Raw genomic sequence first — 20,138 nt, 5'->3', positions numbered from 1 at the left:
TTCATGGTAGCTCCCCCTCCTAGGTCTGATGCATCTGTATGCATGTACTGAGTTGGAGTGGGGGGGGTTGAAGTGGAAGGCCTGGGTTAACTTGGATTATCCACCACCTTAGTTCTGCTTTGAGACAGGGCAACAGTGGAATCTGAAACTCTAGAGGGTGTTGGTGTTGGGACCACACATGCTTCAAGTACCACTGCAGTTTTTGCATATGCATTCTGGCCAAAGGCAGCATAGGATGGTGGCTGCCATTAGCCCCAGGACCCATAAGAATTGTCTTGCGGATATCTGTTGAACCTGCAGAAGATCCTGGAAGTGGGTAGAGAGGGAAAGACCTTTGTCCTGAGGGAGGAATGCCCACATCAGGTCTGTTCTGATCCTGCAGCCCAGAAAGATTTTCTCCTGCTGAGGGGTTAGGGATGATTTTAGGATGTTGAAGGTGAACCTCAGGTCTTGTAGCAGGGAAATGGTGAACTGCAGATGGTTTTGTAGGGTGTCGTCTCTTTCTACCAGAATGAGGATGTCATCTAGGTAGGGATAAATTTGAACACCTCTGGTTCTGCAAAAGGCTATAGCTGGGGCTAGGCATTTTGTGAATACCCTGGGTGCAGTAGATAAACCAAAGGGCAAGGCTGTAAATTGAAAGTGAGACCGGGCCCAGCGAAACATAAGAATTTTCTGTGGGAGGGTTTTATTGGGATATGGAGGTAGGCCTCCTTCAGATAGAGTGTGGCCATAAAGGCCTGGGCTGGCAATAGAGGAAGAAGGATTTGTAGGGATAACATTCTGAATGATGGAACTTTTATGAAGAGGTTTAGAAAGGACAGATCCAAAATTGGCCTCTATGGGCCATCTTGTTTGGGGAGAAGAAATAATCTTGAGTAAAAGCCTTTTAGTTCTTGTCCTGGAGGGACAGGTTCTATAGTTCCGTGGTTCAGAAAATCCTGTAGCACCTGAGGAATAAGGTGTAGTTGATTTTTGGTGGGAATGGAATGCCCCTTGTAAAAGGCTTTTCTTTCCAAGAGAGAAAATATCCCTCTTGTACTATTGCCAGCACCCAGTGGTCTGAGGTGATGGATCTCCAAAGGGGTAGGCAGTGGAAGAGGCAGGCTGAAAAGGGGAGGTGGGTAAGGCAGTCACGCATTGTTGGAGCCATTTCTGTCATGAAAGGGTCGTCTTTGAATAGGTTGTGAGGTGACTGGTCTGGAAGTGGTCTACCTCCTGGTTCCTTTTCTATGCCTGGAAGAGGCTGGAGTTGCAGTGCAGGGGTTCCTCTTGACAAAGGTAGTCTTAGCAGGGTAATGCCCATAATATTTAGGAATGGGAGACACCAGCAGGTGCTTGATGTCTTGAAGCTTTTTTTACTTTTCTCTTGAAGGTTTTTTAAAGAGGTCTGCAGACTGTTTACCAAACAGCAGGTTGTGGTCTAGAGGGGCAGCAAGAATTTTAGACCTGAAGTCCTCTGGCAGGGGTTGAAGGAGTAGCCAGGAGTATTGGCGTAGTACTGATGCATCATAACTACATCTAATAGAATGTCTGACCACTTGAGAAGCCAGGGACAGTTGTGATGCTACCTCTGTTTTGCTAGGGCAGTCAGGCATGGATGCCAGGAGGGTACAAGCTAGGGATACAAGATCCAAAGCATATTTTATTATATGGATTTGGTAGTTGATAGCTCTTAAGGCTAGGGTAGAGGAGGTATAAACCTTCTTGCCTATCCTGTCCATGTTTTTACTGTCTTTGTCAGTAGGCAAAAGACAAGAAAAAAATCAGTCTAGACTGCTTGTCAGAGGATACAGCATGTCACTGCTGGGTCTGCCAGGGAGGTTTTACCAGGAATTTCTGTTCATCTTGTACTTTATAGACACTGTCAGGTCTCTTAGGGGCATGAGGTTGTGAGTCTGGGTTTTTTTATGCTGAAGATAATGCATCAAGGTAGGTATAACTGGTGGAATGGCTTAAGGGAAGGGAGATTCCACTTGAAGTAACTCAAAGTATCTCTTTTGAGATTCAGTCACTTGGGAAGTGTCCTATTTAAAGTATTCTTTCATTTTTGTAATGGTCTCCCTAAAGGTGATATTCTCTGGTGGAGAGTCCCCTTCTATGGATTCTTCATCAGGGGAATAATATTCTAGTGGAGAATCAATTTGAGATGAATAAGTAATGGACTCCTCAGAAGATGAGTTGTAAACCTCCTGTTCTTCTTCCCCTTCATGGGAAGGTGGAGAGAATTAGCTGAAGCAGGCCTATGGCTGAGAACAGGAATGGTGGAGGGGAAGAGGCTGTGGGCCTAAGGGCCATGAAAGCCTGCATAAAGAAGTGAGTGAAAGAGTGCCAGCCTGGAACTCCCTCTGTGGGGGTAGGGTGGGGTAGGTGTTTAGTTTTCTGCTTCCTTTTTAAATGAGTAGTCCTAGGAGAAGGCCTGGTTTCAGGGGGCCTGGATTGGAGCTGGGGCTTCAGGTAGTGGCATCCCAGTGGGTCTTCCGGCATTGTCTGGTTCCCCCTCGACACTGGTAGGGACAGACATCTGAGCTGTTCCTGTGGATGTGCAGGCCGTTACTTCTGAAGCGGCTTATTCAAGGGGACTTGACGTAAACGGCTCTATTGGACATCCCTCAACTCCTAAACTGGAAGCTGGCAGGATGTCCGATGATGGAGAGGCAGAGGTACTAGGCCTTGGAACCTTAGTCTTTTTCCATGGTGGTTCCGCCTGGGTGGACGATTCGGGATCCATCCTGGGCGCTAGCTTTTTAAGTCTCTGGTTTTCTAGATGCAGATTATGGTAGGCCAAAAGGCTTCGGAAGGTCTTTGCTACAAAGGATTAGCAAATAGGGCAAGAGGTATGGTCGTGTTCTCGGCCTAGGCAGAGTACGCAACGGTCGTGCGTATCCTTATGCAGAATCTGGTGCCCACATCGGCATTTACCCTTCTTAGTGGACATCGGCTAAAACAGCAAACCAAGCTCAAGAAAGTAAATAAAACAAAATCCCCACCGGGGTACTTAGCTTTAGACATTTTCAAAGTAGAGGAGCAAAGTGATCGATGTGACGGTCGACTGAGGCTGAAAAGTTCTGAGGTCTGTGCGTGAAGACGTCACATTTTAAGGTCACTGGTTTATGGCCCTATGTGTGACGTCCCATGCACCTACAGCAACCAGGATTAAGCGTTTGTATAGGAGATGACGTTCGGGTCACCTGAGGCAGAGAATCCCACACCAAGAATACTGCACCATAGGAACAGGAGGACAGTCAGTTACTGGATGCGTCCTATTGACACCCAATGAAGGTAACATTTTGGGAAGGCTGTATATGAAACTCTGCAAAAATTGTGTGTGATCCCTGTGAATAGGTACAGTCAAAGCAAGTACTCTCTTTCCTGAAAGAAGCAATGAGACAATCTAGATAAAAATAGGTAAGAAAAGATTTTTATTTCTGGCACTTGCATGGGGGCAGCAACTGGGGCCATGCACTTGTTAAATGTTACAAGCCAAACAGCAGGGCTCTGAACTGGTAATGACTGCTCTCACATGAAAGCACAGGAATCTTTCCGTGGAGGTAGGCATCCAGGAGATACAAACAGCACATCTGATTTTCTGTTTGACAGGTAGAATGGACTGAACTCTGACCATCTACAGGGTTTCTTTGTGTGTTGATTCAGACCACTAAGGTCTAGAATTGGTCTGAAATGCTGCGTCTTTTTGGGCACTAAGAAGAATCCTGAGTACAATCTAGATCATCTCTGGTCTGGTGGAAACTCTTGGACGGCTGTTTTGAAAATAATGTTTTGCATCTCCTGCTCAGCTGCCCTTGTCTGCTGGGTTGGGACCAAAGGTGGATGAAAGAGTAGTTTTATGAGCAATTCGAAAAATTGTATTGTATACCCTTTGGATATAAGCTCTCTGATTCCACTGTTCTGTGTGATGGCCCACAAAGCATGAGGATGCAGTGGGAGAGACAATCCTACTGCTTCCTGAGTGGCGGATGCATTTCAGCACTGAAGGACTAAGAGCAATAATGTCTTGTGTGCAAGGGCTTCCCAAATGGGACTTATCTGCAAGAAATGAAGCTTTTAGCCAAATGCTGCTCCTGTGAAGCCCAGGGGATGCTTCTTCTTGAATCAGCAAGAAAGTACTAAAGAAGAACGTTGCTGGCTTTTAGTAAACGCTACAAAAGGTGAGACTTACATTACCATATCCTGTGTTGTGGCACTTTTTTTCACTGCATTAATCAAGTGTTTCTGTGTTGAATATCTACTTTTTTTAGAGTCTAGCTAGAATTGCCTTGGTTCCACTTTAATGAGAAAAGAGGGGCCCAGAGTAATTTTTCTGGTCCAGGATTGTGTAAAAAAAGAAGGGTGTGCTATTTTTGATTGACCACAGGGCCTTTTTTTTTTTTTTAAAATCACTCTCCGCTGCTACTTAAGCACTGCAGTTGCACAATGCTTGGCTCATAATCTACAACCTTCAAGGCGTCTGGCAACACTTGGTGACCACTATACTTGAGAAGAGTATTGCTGGTTTCTGCTAAATTCTACAAAAGCTAAGACTTGCATTACTATTGTTACTTGTTTTTCACATTATTTTGTCACAGCTGCATTAATTGAATGTTTATGTGCAAGTATCTGCACTTTTTGACTTTTTTTACAGTCTTTAGTTAGAACTGCCTTGATTGCACTTTAGTGAGAGTAGAGCAGGCCCGAGTCATTTTCTGGCCTGAAATTGTCTAAAGGAAAGAAGTGTGTGCTGTTTTCGATTGTCCACACAGCATTATTTGTGTGTTTTTTATTTTTTAAAATCAAATTTCCTCTGCTATTTATATATCACAGTTGCATAATGCTTAGTGCATAGCATATAAGCAAGCTAAGACTTGCATTACCATATCCAGTTTCAGCACTTGTTTTCTCACAGCTGCATTGAGTATTTCTGTGTTCAATATCGGAACTTTTTGACCTTCTTAGTCTTTAGACAGAACTGCTGGTCTCTGCTCAGCAGCGCCTAGCAGTAATCTGTATAGACACCAATATCTTGCAGCTTAATTCCCCCCTTGTAATCTGTGCAGACTAAGTTCCCATTAAAATACCATTACTATCTAGACTGTTTGTGTTATTGACCTATTCAATATTTAAAATTTCCCTCACTGCATCCTAGTTGATCAGCAGCCATGGATATGCACTTCCCAGCACTCTGTGGCCAATCTGGTTGACATGGGTATTGAGGCATTGTAACAACTGCCTCAAGTACACTGACAACCCACTTACTCTTAATAAAACAGGTGAAGTATGTGACAGGTGTAAATACATTTTTACGCTGGAGGCAAAACTCTCTCATACAACCAAAACTAATCCTACAGAGGGCATCAGATACACATGCACCACACCTTCAGCAAAGGGTAAAAACCCTACACATAAAACTACTTATGCTGAAGAACTTACAGGTAACCTTCCTAAAACACTAAGACCTCCTGCAAAGGAAAATCAAGAGAGTCCTCAGACATCATGTAAACACTCTGTTAAAACACCACCCACAGCTATACAAAGTAATACTGTACCCAGTGCCTCTACTGCTAAGCCCTTAAGGCAAACCAGTGCAAAACCAAATTTCCTAGTCATTGGTGATTCTACAGTGAGGCACATTGATGTCCCCCTCACCAGAATGAGTAAGGAGAGTTATGGCTAGCTGCCTTTCTGGGGCTAGGATCCGTCAAGGCACTCAGGTCACTGAACCACAGGTACCAGTATGACTCTGTCATAGTCCATGTGGGTTTTAAATGACCTGATATATACTTCCCTTGGCTATATGAAGAGAGACATGATCAAGCTTGCTCACTGTGTGTCTCAGGCAAGTATAAGCCTAGCACTGAGCAGCATACTACCTTCTCAAAGGATAATGCCACATTACCAACAGAAAATTATTGAGTTTAAAAATTGGTTTAGCTTCTAGTGTCAAAGGGGGTACAATATGTTATAGCCTTGGAGGACATGGGTGACAGATCACGCTGCTTTGCCAGGAATTCTCTCAACTTATTCCCTCTAGGCTTTTAGATATTAGCAAAGACATTTTCCACCCCATAGTGCCTTTTTTAGCTCAAATTTCCCCCCTACTTCCCCCAACAGACCAAAGAAAATACCACATACCACAATCCCCCCCAACCATCACTATGGAACAGGTCTTTAATGCACTTTCCAAGGCCAAAAACACTGCATTAATGGGCCCAGATAGCATCTCAGATGCTTACTAAACAGCATGAAGCATGACTGCTCTGATCCACTTGAATCATTTTTCTTCAACTGCAACCTATTTTCAGGTTTTGTGCCCAAGAAGTAGAAGATGGCTAGTGCCATTCTCCTGCACAAAAGAAGTCCAACCAGCAATCTGGGTAACAAGCCCTTAAGTGTGACCAGCCTCATGTGTAAGGCCATGGAAAGTATCATAATGGAACTTGCAAACACTGTACCCCATCACAGTTCAGCTTTGTTAAAGGAAGGGCATGCCTATTAAATCTTGTGAACTTCTTTTAGAAGTTCACCAAACCAATGGATGAGGGCAAGTGTATGCACACAGCTTACTTCAACCTGGCCAGGACTTTTGATATGCGATGAACTCAGGTATTGCACACAAGCTCACTAAATTAGGTATAAACTCTTACCACCCCTGAATAGCCAACAGACTCATTGATAGGACACAGGAGGTCAAAACAGATGAAGCTACATCTACTAAGAGGCCGGTCACTACAGGAGTCCCCCAGAGCTCGGTACTGGGCAGGCTCCTTTTTGGCATCTATTTTTCTGAAGTGGAAGTAAATGCTTAAGGGCTATGGCTGACAGTTTGCAGATTATTGCAGACTGGAGTTTATCACAGACTCCATGCAGACACTGACATTCTTCAAGAAGGCCTACCTCTGACTAACGAATGGTGCCAAAGCCATGGTCTTACTCAACACTAAAAAAAATGCATCATTGTACCCTTTGGGAAATCAACCATCCCAGCTAATCACAATGTTAATAATGCGCCCCTACTAGTCGACCCAGTGGTCAGCGATCTGGGTACACACGTAGACATTAACCCTACCTTCGACAACCACGTGGATACAGTGATAAAGAAATCCTTTCATGTTATGCAACTTATAAGTAAAAAGCATGGTATCTGGGCCCAAAGTGGTCATTATCTCACTGTACTCTGCCCTTAACAGACCATACAATGCTCCCCTACCTGTGACCTCAGAGGTTCCTTACAAAAAGAACACAAGATGTAACAAACCTGCCTTATGCAGAGCATCTTAAAGCCCCCTCCCTCTACTCAGTCTCCTACAGATCGCTGAGGGGTGATCTATGCTTGGTTTACAAGGCATCTGTAAACCCCACACTTGTGAATCTTCTGCATACTGTAAGTCAAAAAGTACCAGAAATGCAAGGTCTAAGGACCTGAATTTTGTCTGTGACTTAAACAGAACATGCTGGAGACACAGGTGTGTCCCACAAATTGCCCCTCCAATGGAGAGGCTTCCAATCCAAGTGATGCAGAAGTTAATCTATTACCAGATTTAAGAGAAACCTAAACCAGTGGATAGGGGAACAGGAAATTTACACCTGGCCTGGCCCCGATGTCCCTTAAGGACAGAGGTAGCTTATAAATGCCCGGTCCTCAGTGTCCTATATGGATGCAAGGCATTATTCTTTCAGGAAAAACTTGGCTAATCTTAGAAAGACCCCTCACGTTGTTAGCCTAGTAACACTCTATGAAGTCTTCATTTTGAAAGCTACTTTCCTATCTGTGTGTGTGTGTGTGTGTGTGTGTGTGTGTGTGTGTGTGTGTGTGTGTGTGTGTGTGTGTGTGTGTGTGTGTTTAGGGTTGAGAAGAGAGCTTTTTGAAGCTGTCCAGCTGTTTCCTAGGCAGGAAAACAACCCATATAGCTTAAAAGCTACTACAGCAGTGGGAATGATGAACATCTGAGAAAAAAAGCTTGCAACTCCAAAACTTTCTAGCTGAAGTTCTCAATTAGAAAGGAGTCTTCCAGGAAAGAAATTTCAGTGGGGCAGATTCTCTTGGCACAAAAGAAGCGTCAGTTACTGCTTTCAAAATAAAATTAATGCCCCAAGGAGGAAAGTACAGTTGTGTACACCTACCATAAATGTAGATGTTAGAGTGTCTTCACTGTTGCAGTCATAACTGTAGGGTGCTCCTGCCGGCAGGCAGCCCGAGGTCGGCCAGAATCCCAAAGTCTGGGTCCGGCGTCGGCTGTACAAGCTAGTACCCTGACGTCAGTATGCTCTGGTACATAGCCCTCAGCCGACGCCATCTTCTCCAGCCTTTCTTGCCCTAGATGTCAGAAGTCCCAATAAATCAGAAATGAATCCAACAAGGAAACACAAATACACCACAAATAAGAGAAAAAGAGGGGATAGGAGGGAGGGAAACCCCGACTGCAACAGTGAAGACACTCGAACATCTACATTTATGGTAGGTGTACACAACTGTACTATGTTCTTCGTGTTTCACTGTTGCAGTCATAACTGTAGGGTGGAATCCCAAAGCAGTGAAAAAGGGAGGAGGCTTAGACAGAAGGGGCAGCAAGAAGACCCTGCAAAACAGCAGAGGCAAAGCCTGCCCTGGTCTTAGAATACAGAGGGAGATTGTAGTGCTTGGAAAAAGTATGCACAGAACTCCAAGTGGCAGCTTCAAGATATCCTTGGTAGGAACTCCTCTGAGAAAAGCTGTAGAAGTGGCAGCTGCTCTAGTAGAATGACTTCTCACAGTACCTGGAAACTGTTTCCCATGATGAGTGTAACAAAATCTGATTCCATAAGCAATCCATTTGGAAATAGTTTGTTTTGAAATAGCTTTTCCAAGAGAACTGGAGGCAAAAGAAACAAACAATTGGTTAGATTTTCTGAACTCTTTAGTCTTGTCCAGGTAAAATCGTAACTGTCTGTGCACATCCAATGAATGCAAAATCCTTTCCCCTTTATTTTGAGGATTAGGAAAGAAAGTAGGAAGGTGAATTGTCTGATTTAAAGCCACTTTTGAAATCACCTTAGGCATGAAAGTAGGATTAGTCCTCAAGGATACTCTGTCCTGGTGGAAAATAAGGTATGGTTCCACAGCCATGAGAGCTTGCAACTCTGAGACCCTTCTGGCAGAAGTCAATGCTAACAAAAGAACCATCTTCCAAGATAAAAACTTAATATCTGAAGATGCAGCAGGCTCAAAAGGAGGCAAAGTAAGTTTTTCTAAAACATAATTAAGATCCCAAGCAGGAACAGGAGAGGTCCTGGGAGGTCTTAAATTCTTGGCCCCTCTCAAGAATTGTCTCACCAAAGGATGAGAAAAAACAGGAGGATCAGAATTGAAATGAGCAGAAATAGCAGAAGCATGAATCTTAATGGAAGAAAAGGAAAGTCCTTTAGACAAAAGATCCGAAAGGTAAAGCAAAATAGAAGAGAGATCAGGCACCAGAGGGACCGAGCCTCGGTCCTGCATCCAAATACAAAACCTCTTCCATTTAGAGGCATAGGATTTCCTAGTGCTAGGCCATCTAGCTTCCAGAAGAACATCCAAAACTTGTTTGGGAAGACTAGAAGAAATCAAATTCCTTTGAAGAGCCAAGCTGCCAGGCAAAGGGTCTTGAGATTGGGATGTAGTAACCGACCCTGATGCTGGGACAGAAGAGAAGGGTTCAGAGGGAGAATCCAAGGAGGCTCCAAGAACAGGTGCTTTAAAGTTGGATACCAAAACTGTCGAGGCCAATTTGGAGCAATCAAGATGAGGAACTTGGGCTTGTCCTGTTTTATCTTCAGTAATACCCGAGGTAGTAGAGGAAGAGGAGGGAAGGCATATCCCAAAAGGCTTCTCCAGCTGAAGGACAGGGCATCCACTTTCCAAGCTGTTTTGTGGAAGGACCTGGTGCAAAAGCGAGGCAGCTGATGATTGAGATGGGATGCAAACAGATCTGGGGACATCCCCAAACTGCAGTAATCCTGTTGAATAAGTTGGTGTCTAGCATCCATTCGTGAGGATCTGAAATGTTTCTGCTCAGGCTGTCTGCTAACAGATTCTGTTCTCCTGGAATGAATTGAGCCTGGAGATGTAGATTCAGATTTAGAGCTGTCTCCCATAAAGCCAAAGCTAGTCTGCAAAGGGGGTACGAATGAGAACCCCCTGCTTGTTTATGTACCACAGGACTGTGGTGTTGTCTGTGCGAATTAGCAGAGGCCCTGGTTGCAAAAAGCTCTTGAAGGCTAGAAGAGCATTTTGAACTGCCAACATTTCCTTCAGATTGATGTGCCAGTGAAGATGGTCCTTTGCCCAGGTTCCCTGCTGGCAACTGTCTAGAAAGTGTGCTCCCCAAGCATAATCCGAGGCGTCCGTGGTTATCATTTGAGAAGGTTGAGGTAGACGAAAAGGCTTTCCTTCGTTTAAAGCACACACCCCGGACCACCAGAGGAACTCCTTCTGGAGGCAGGGGATCAGAGGAATCAGAATGTCCAGATCGTGGTAATGATGTGACCATACACTTTTCAGATACCATTGAAGCTTTCTCATATGAAGCCTTGCATTTGGAATCAACAGAATGCAGGAAGCCATGTAGCCCAGAGCCTGCAGGAATTTCTTTGCAGTGAGCTGAGATAGAGTTGCCAAGGTGTTGAAAATTGAAGCCAGCTGTGATTGTTTTTCTGGAGTGAGGAAGGCCCTTTGTAAGGTCGTATTTAAGAGGGATCCCAAGAACACCATTTGTTGAGAAGGGATCAAATGTGACTTTTTTGTGTTCACTGAGAATCCCAGAAGGAAGAGAAGTAGAAGATCCTTGCTGTCTGCCTGAATAAGGCAGTCGTCCAAATAGGGGTAAATCTGAATCCCCTGAAGTCTGCAATAAGCCACTACTGGTGCCAGGCACTTGGTAAAGACTCTGGGCGCAGTAGATAAACCAAAGGGCAGTACAGAGAATTGAAAGCGTCTCGAACCTGCCTTGAATCTGAGGAATTTCCTGCGTTCCTGCCTGATGGGAATGTGTAAGTAGGCTTCCTTTAAGTCCAATGTCACCATCCAGGCGTCCTGAGAGAGCATTGGAATTAGTTGCTGCAGAGTAAGCATCTTGAATTTTGGAATTTCCAAAAAGGTGTTTAACACAGAAAGGTCCAGAATAGGTCTCCATGAGCTTTGTTTTCTTGGAACCAGAAACAGTCTGGAATAAAAACCTTTTCCCATCTCTGAGAGTGGAATAGGCTCTATGGCTCTCATGGCCAGAAGAGCATCCACTTGATTTAAGGCCTCTGACCATTGATGTTTTGGCAGATCTGGCCAACCGTAAGCCCTCGGCAGAGTATGAAAGTAGAATTTGTAGCCTTTTAAAATCACGTCCAATACCCATCTGTCCTGGGTAATATGAGTCCAATTTCTGTAAAAAAGAGACAGTTTTCCTCCGAGAGGGGCATCCAGGTGAAGGGGTCCTGTAGCCCAACCGAGAGAGTCATTGAGTTTGTTTTCTTTGAGATTGGGATCTGTCTTCTCCCCTTCTAGGTGAAGAAGCAGTCCATTGTCTAGATCTGTAAGAGGCCTGAGCTTGACCACGACCTCTGGAGCGTCTATATCTTCCCCTTTGAGGCCTGTCAGACGTGGGAAAGGACCAATTTTTGGAGGGCTAGTTCCTGGAAAATCTAGGAGGCTGAACTTGCAAGAAATCTTTTACAGTTTGCATAGATTTTGCCTTTTCTTCCATCTTTTTAATAACCTCCTCAGCTTTAGACCCAAAAAGAACATCGTGTTGAACAGGGGCATCTAATAACTTAGCCTTAACCTGTTCAGGTAAACTTTGTTCACGAAGCCAGGCATGTCTCCTGATAACAGTACCAGAGGCTGCAGCCCTGCAAGAAGCATCCAAGGCATCAAAACCACAATGCAAACTATGTTTGTTCACTTGTTCAGTTGCATGCAATACATTCTGAAGTTCCTTATCCTCTGCACATGCAGGAAGGGAAGCAAGCTTTTGCTTTAAAACAGACAAAAGAAATTGCTGATACTTAAACATATGAAACTGGCAATTTAAAGCCCTTACAGACAGGGTAGCAGAAGTATATACCTTTTTTCCCCACCTGTCTAAAAGCACGAGAATCCTTCTCAGAGGGAATAGGATTCTTAGAAGTAGCAACCTTAGCAGCCTTAGAGCCCTGAGAAATAGTTTCAGGATCCGCAGAAGGGTTCTTAAATAAGAATAAATGAGAGTCAGGAACCCTATAAAACCTATCAGGCTTAGAAGGAGCAGGAGGCATGGAATCAGGATTCAAATTAGCCTCAGAAAAAGCATCATCCACAATGTCAAGAACAAGAGGGATAGCTAAAGGCCTATGTTGAGGAAGAAGGAATTCTCTAAGCCTCTTCTTGGAAGCAGAATACTCCTGACCCTCCCAATGAAAATGTTCCCTCATCTCATGCAAGGTTTCCCCAAAAGAGAAATCTTCAGGCGGAGAGGCAGAGGGCAAAGAGTCCTCAGCATCCGAATCCTCATAAGGAGGAAAAGAATACTCCTGATCAGAGGAAGAGACAGAAGATACAGAAGCCTGGTCAGAGGAATCCAGAGGAACATCCTGTCGAGGCCTTTTTTCAGGTGGGGGGTGAGAACCCCTAATCATGGTAAGTAAATCTTCAGCCATCTTTAATAATTGCTTCTGTGTCCTGGGAGTAGATTCAGAAGTAGCTTGGGCAGGAACTTTAGACTTAACAGGAGTCTTTGCCTTTGAAATAGTGATGTGAGTAGGCCTGAAAACCCCCTCAGAAGCCGGTACCTGCACAGCGGTTCCGGACCCATCTGAGGGAGCGACGTCCGAAGGTCCTGCAGCAGTTAAAATAGTAGGCCTTGATGGCTCCCCATGGGAGTCCGTATCGGCCATCGGTTCAGAAGCGGCGGACGACAGGGGCTGCAAAAGCGCCTCACTGACGACAGCCGAACCAGACGCTGGCTCCAGCTACAACGAGTCCTGTTTGGACCTCGGAGGCCTGTCTTTGTCTTTGCGCTTCTTTTGAATTCCGGTAGTGTCCGACGACATTCTATAATTGAAGCGTCTGCCAAAATAATTTAGAGCCCAATCGTACCTGCGCTTGATAGTACGAGAATTGAACCTGACACAACCGACAACAAGAAACGTTGTGGTCAGGGCCTAAGCAAGGTAGACAGTAAGAGTGGAAATCTTTATGAGGTATTTGTTTCCCACACGATATACAATTATTAACTTTTTCTGACATCGGAGGAACAAGAAAACGATTCCCCAACGGGGTACTTAGCTTTAAGAAGAGAAGTAAGAACTTCGGACCGACAACAACAAAATACACTGTTCGAAAATCGCCAACCAACGACTTGCGAGCTGCTTTCCACCGCACGGCAAGAAAGACTGGAGAAGATGGCGTCGGCTGAGGGCTATGTACCAGAGCGTACTGACGTCAGGGTACTAGCTTGTACAGCCGACGCCGGACCCAGACTTTGGGATTCTGGCCGACCTCGGGCTGCCTGCCGGCAGGAGCACCCTACAGTTATGACTGCAACAGTGAAACATGAAGAACATCAGATTTCTCAGACAGGAAGACAAGAAGAAATATTCCCTTCCGAAATGCTTTACATAACTCATGGGAAGCCAAGGAGTGGAAAGCCACACTATTATGAAACATTTCATATGGCAACTGACTGAACTTTGACAGTGGAGAAACTGGAGACTAAATGAAACATGCAAGCAAGGAATAATAGTTTTTCTGGAGCAGAGGCATTAGAAGAGTCTACTTCCAGAGTGGTTCCTCAAACAAAAAAAGTTTCCATTTGCTACAGTAAATTTTTCTCATTACATTCTTTTGAGACAGAAAGGATATGGACAACTTCGCTAAACAATGAAAGGTGTTTGGCCATTACTGGAATTGGAGAAATCATGCAGCTAACTTCAGGCTGTGCAGGTCCAAACGAAGCCACCTGGAAGGATGAGAGAGAAGATCCTTCTTGGGATACAACCGCTATGGACGTTTCCAAATGTGAGGCTTCAGCAGGGAAATCAATTTTGACTGGGCCAGTACTGTGCAATAAATATTACTGCAGTTCTGCATTTTGTCGCCTTCTGTAAAAACACTGACATTAGAGGAAGGAAAGGAAAGAAAAGTATCCCAGTGGGCCATTGTCTGACTATAGCATCTCTTGATGATTGTCCTACTTGATACAGACAGACAGCAGAAGGAATCAAAGTAAAGAATGAAATAGTCTAAAATAGTCTAGTGAAAATACTAAGGAGTAGCACCACAGTTACTCTGAGAAATTATCTACCAAAAATGGAAAATTACAGCAAATGTGAAGCACTCTGCTTTCCTCAGTGTGACCTGCATCAGACTGCAAAGGTAGAAAATGAGATCAGAAGTAACTAGTGGCACAGGTGCATTATGGGAAGGAAACAATTAAAGAAGTTTATGGCTGAAGCACTTATTTTACCAGCTTGAGTACAAGTGGTCCAAAGACCCATCTATTAGGTCAGATGGATGGGATGACTAGAATCAAAATACTTAAATGTATACAAGGTGTCTCCTGATTTCAGGAAAAAATAATCATTAGCTGGACAACATCAAGGAGAAATTTATGTTGTTACAGTGGCCCTATCCTAACCTGGACAAGGATTTTTATGTTGTATTATACACAAAAAACATGATAAATTAAAGATAAGACTGGCAACATACAAAGCCAAACAATTTACATGTCATCAGTTTAAATGCAATTTAACTGATGAATTACATTAGTGAATATCAGCATTCTACACTTCCTTATAACATATTTTATTTTTGTCTGGTTAAAAAATGCATCAATAACTTGGAATAAGATGTATTGGTGAGAAGAGAGAGAAATACTTGAGAGTATCAATGGCAACTAGAGTATCAATGGCAACTAGCTAATCACACCAACTCCAAGAGAAAAAGCAAGCACAAATAAAAAAATAACTCAAGAAATTTACCAAGTACTAGATGTTCATATACTAGAAAAGTGCCTACCTTGTGAAGTTAAAGGTAATGAATTACATCCCACAGTTACAGCAGCTGAGACAGTTGGCAATTTTGCTGTTAATCAAAAGAAAATATACTTATTCACACTACACATTATAAGAAAGGAAACGGCAGAAGATGGTTTAGAAATTTCTATTACTTTTCAGATATCAAGTATGACATCATCAAGGGAAAATGGACTCTCACTCTTGTGATGTCTCCGGTGCAATATGACAAAGCTACTAAAATTAGCAACATCAGCAGCAGAGACATGCTCTACTTACATAAATTAGATTTTAAAGAAATAAGTTTATGAAAACCCTACTGTTTAGGAGGGAGACCAAATTTAGCACATTGTAGATGCATTATAAATACTTTTCAGGGCTCCAGGCTTTTTTCCCCTTTTCAGTCTTTTTGTCATAACCATTCCTTCCTAATTTTACGCCTCCTCCAGAAGAGATCAACCCTTTTTGTTTTGTGTCATGACTTACCAGATGGTGTAAATAGGATGTCATCCATGCAAGTTTAAGCATTTTGTTTTGTTCACTAATCCCTTCCTCTGATGGCTACACATTTACATCACAGGATGCCAACCTAGGAATGTGTGCATGCATCAGTGTATATGCATATCCTGGCTATAATGTTGCTTGACGGCCCCAAAACACGTGCCTGCCCTTACTGTGTGTGTTCTTTGACCAAGTTAACACAAAGTGCCAGTACTGCAATGCAACAAGTCACGTCCCATGTCCAGGATGGACAAATTAACAGTGCCTACTCAATCCCATCACTTATGCTTGGTTGTTCCAATGCCAAGGTTGCAAGATGATCACAGACTGTCTGGGTCACTATCAGGGCTTCATTTGCATGCCACTGAACTTCCTGCATCTTGGAAGGTAACTGAAGCCAGTGGAATTTTTCCTCTTTGCTGTCAAGCATAATACCACAACTAGGGCGTGGTGCTGAAGAGCTGCAGATGAGGCATGACTAAACTACACAGATTCATTTCAACAGCTGTTACTAATATTGTGGTTGCTAAAATTAGTTAATAAAACTTTTAATACACAAAACACTTATTTTCCTCTTGAAAAAAAGTATACCCTCTCCATCTTGGCTAATGACAAACTGTCAACAACCATGCAGGAGTGAACTTTTATAATTATTTAAGAATCAGTCTGACCCAGAATACATGACAATAAGGAATTAATGTACAGGAAAATATAAAAACTGATTAAAAATTTGTCCTAACAGAATACAAACATAACTTCATAAAATTTAACACATGCATTAACTACTGTTTCATAAAATCATATTAAAATACTGCCCAATACTCTAAAAAAAGAAGTTACGTCTTACCATAACATTTCATCTGTGTTGTTCATCTTCATTCATTCATTACTGATGGGTGTCGGTTCCGTCCTCGGAACAGAGTCAGTTTTATGCCAAGCTTGTGCCAGCCAAAAACTCTTGAGCTAAGCATTACCCATAGTGCTCTTTTCCCAGTTACCTCAGATTGAGTTTGACCGTAGCAAGAAAAACAGAGGCTATATCTGCTCAAGATCCCTAGAATGACATTGGACCCAGACAATCCCCAAGGAGCCTCGAGGAGGGGGAAGGAGGGAGGGACATAATGAATGAATGAAGATTAACAACACAGATGGAACCCCCAAGGAGCATCGAGGAGGGGGAAGGAGGGAGGGACATAATGAATGAATGAAGATTAACAACACAGATGGAACGTTGTGGTAAGACATAACTTCTTTATCTGATGTTGTTAATCTTCATTCATTCCTCAATGATGGGACAGAGTCCCTAGCTACCTTACATGTCCTGTGTGGCCCCTATGGAAGAATATTCCTGAGCACCATAGAACCAAAGGACGCTCTTCCCCTGGAGACCAGATCCAATTTGTAGTGAGAGATAAAGTATGGGGAGTAGCCCATGTTGCAGCTGCACAGATAGCATCCGTAGATGCCCTTGAATGAAAGGCTATTGAAGTTGCTGCAGACCTGGTGGAATGTGCCTTGATTTTGCCTGGTATAGGGGTTTTTGAACGTTGGTATTCTAGGAGTATACAATCTCTTAGCCATTTGGACAGGGTTACTTTAGAGACAGCTTTCCCCAGTTTTGGGCCTGAAAAGGATACAAACAATTGGTCTGATTTGCGTATTTCCTTAGTTCTGTCCAGATAAAATCTCAATTGTCTATGCACATCTAAAAGATGGAGGCAACATTCTCCTTTGTTTGACAAGTTAGGAAAGAAAACTGGTACGTCAACAGACTGGTTTACTGTGAAATCTGAAACAAGTTTGGGTAGGAAAGAAGGATTTGTCCGAAGTGATATTCCTTATGAAAGATTTTATAAGGACGTTTAGAACATAGGGCCTGAAGCTCAGAAATATGTCTAGCTGAGGTAATGGCCACTAGAAATAAGGACTTCCAGGATAAGAATTTGATATCGCGGGTAGCACCAGGTTTAAAGGGAGGTTGTGTTACAGCTTGAGGAACTAAAGTGAGACTCCATGGTTCGGTGGGTTCCTTTATGGGTGGTCTAACATGAGATATCCCTTTTAGAAAGGTTTTGCAAAGACTATGGGAGACTAAAGAGTCCCTGAAGGCATTATGGAAATTGGAAATGGCTGCTAAATGGATACGGATGGTTGAAGCAGCAGTTCCTGCTTTGAAGAAATCTGACAATCTAGAACTGTATTATCAGGAGCCGAATAAGGGCCAAGATTTTTTTGCTTGGACTATAACAAAAATCTTATCCACTTACTATGGTAAATTTTTCTGGTGGATAGTTTATGTGAAGCCATGTCACGGACTGGGGAAGAAAGATTTTTCAGCCTGGCAATTACTGGAAGTGGAGAAACCAAGCTGTCTGCTTGAGAGTGGCCAAGTTCAGATGAATCAACCCTTGGGGGTGAGAGATGAGATCCGGTGTTGGATCCAGGATCCAAGGTCTGTCTATCAGGTGAGGCCAAAGAAAAGGGAACCAAACTTGGCATGGCCAATAGGGTGCAATGAGGATCACTTTGCTTTTCAACTGGTGGGCTTTCTTTAGAAATATCGGGATTAGGGAAAACCATGTGCTGTGGACAGTCATACCCTGAAAATGGCCCCCCACCCTATCAGGGAAGCATCCCTAGTCACAGTGGCCTTGGGTTGAGGAGGGGAAAAAGGATGACTCCAAAGATTTGCATCTGGCTTCATCCACCACCGAAGGTCTTTTTTACACGGTTCTGTTATCTGTATTTGATAAGATAAAGGGTGATGATTCGGTAGTATTGGGACAAAAGAAGCCATTGAAGGAGTCTCGTGTAACCTCGCTAATGGGACAATGATGATTGCTGCAGCCATTGACCCCAGAAGCTGGAGAACCTCTCGAGCCAAGGCCATGTTCTGGCAGAGTATCACTCGGAGTTGAGCCCTTAGTCTTTGCAATCTGTGATCCGTAAGAGGCTCTTGGCAAGACTTGGTATTGAATACCACTCCTATGAAGTCTAAGTTCTGAGTAGGGGTTGGGTTGCTTTTCTTCCAGTTTATAGAGATCCCCAGGGTTTTTGTCAATGTAAGGGTGTTGTCCATGGCTTTTTCCAGAAGACGCTTGGTGGGGGCGGTAAGGAGCCAAGCATCTAAGTATGCAAACACTCTGTATCCTTGTAGTCTCAAGTCAGCTGTAACCACTGCCATACATTTTGTGAACACTCTGGGGGAAGAGTCAGAAGGGCAGAACCTGGAATTGGTAATGACGGGCTCCTAGCCGGAAGTGAAGGAACTTTCTGGAACGCTTGTACATTTTATGTGGTAATATGCATCCTGAAGGTCGATAGAACACATCCAGAAATGAAGAAAGGACTGAACTGTGAAAATCAGGAATTTTGTTTGGGTAAGAAACTTTGGCACTACAGAATCTAGAGTAGAATCCAGATCCTATTTGGTCTGGTGGGACTGATTGGATGACTCTTTCACACAGCTTTTTTATCTCTATGGTTGCGGATTCCCTTTGATTGGGTGGAATGTCAGGAATATGTTTTTGTGGATTGGGGAGATAGTTCAGTGGGATTTTGTAGCCTCTGGTGATTATCCTCTGCACCCAAGAATCTGTGATTATGTGGTGCTGGGCTGTTTAGTGCAGGGAAAAATGTCCCCCGACTGCTTCCAGAGAAAAGCAATCAGGCCGCTCTTCAGGAGTGCTGATAGGACTGTCCGTAGAAAGAATCTATGGACCCCTGATTACGTGGTCCTCCTCTGCCTCTGTAGGGGTGCCTTCCACTAGAGTTACCCCCCTCTGCCTCTGGGGGAAAACTCGCCATGTGTGTCACGAAAAGGACCCTGAGAATTTTTGTGCCACATTTTCCCACTCTGCTGGTTCCTTGAATAGGGATGCTGGGGATGGAAAATGTACACCTACGGCAGACAAGGTTTTTCCGTCCTTCTCACACCTGGCTAATATGTTCTTCACTTTAGGGCCAAATAGGGATGATGCTTCCACAGGAGTTTTAAGAAAGGAAGACTTAAAGGGTCCAAGAAATCACACAGGAGCATCCAGGCATGGTGTCTCATGACTATGCCTGAACAAACCGCTCTAGCCGCCCCTTCGGTTGCATGTGATATTAACCGCATGGACGAGTTAGATATAGATCCCAGGGTCGCTAGCTGCGAGGCCCACCTTGCCGCGTACCTCATCAGACACTTGTCCTGCTAAGGTTCCAGGGAGTTCAAAGACTAGATCCCTTTGGCGCCTAGTGAAATGTGCCAGACAGTTCAAGGACCTATAATAGTGAAGGTCGATGACGCAAACACTCACTTCCCTAGTCGGTCCACCACCCGGAACTCCCTGCTAGGTGGGTGGACCGTCTGGCTCTCCTCTGCAAACTCCTGTTTAGTGGCTGCCGCCATCACCATAGCATCCACTGGAAGACCCTTAGACTAGTGCAGGTTCTCTTCCGGGGGGTGATAACATTTTATCTGGTCTCTCTGGGATAGATTCGATAGTGTCAGGATTCTTCCAAGCCCTCTGCACTATGAACTCATCAGTTCGTCTGCAGGTGGGATCACCTAGGAGGTAGAGGGTCAAGCAGGAAAAACCTGCAGAAACAGACTCCTCGGAGGAAAGGTTGGAGGGTTTCCAATCACCCCTTTATTTTAA

At 43.9% G+C, this 20,138-nt stretch overlaps 1 protein-coding gene across 2 annotated transcripts in view; it reads right to left on the bottom strand.

Annotated features, from left to right (window-relative positions):
- Nucleotides 1-20,138, bottom strand: part of LOC122798333 — a 487,632-nt gene that overhangs the window by 360,138 nt on the left and 107,356 nt on the right. The window contains exon 3 of one of the 2 annotated variants that reach the window (XM_044067174.1): nt 14,999-15,064. The exons of the other annotated variant lie outside the window; for it this stretch is intronic. Within the exon in view, the coding sequence (XP_043923109.1) occupies nt 14,999-15,064 (66 nt within the window). The remainder of the gene's footprint in view (nt 1-14,998; nt 15,065-20,138) is intronic. 2 annotated transcript variants of the gene reach the window in all.

This window comes from Protopterus annectens, chromosome 3.part1 (genome assembly GCF_019279795.1).
Source record: "Protopterus annectens isolate FY-2018-M chromosome 3.part1, PAN1.0, whole genome shotgun sequence".
NCBI lineage: Eukaryota > Metazoa > Chordata > Ceratodontiformes > Protopteridae > Protopterus > Protopterus annectens.
The sequence above is the reverse complement of the archived record's forward strand: the minus strand, read 5'-3'. Positions and strand labels throughout refer to the sequence as shown.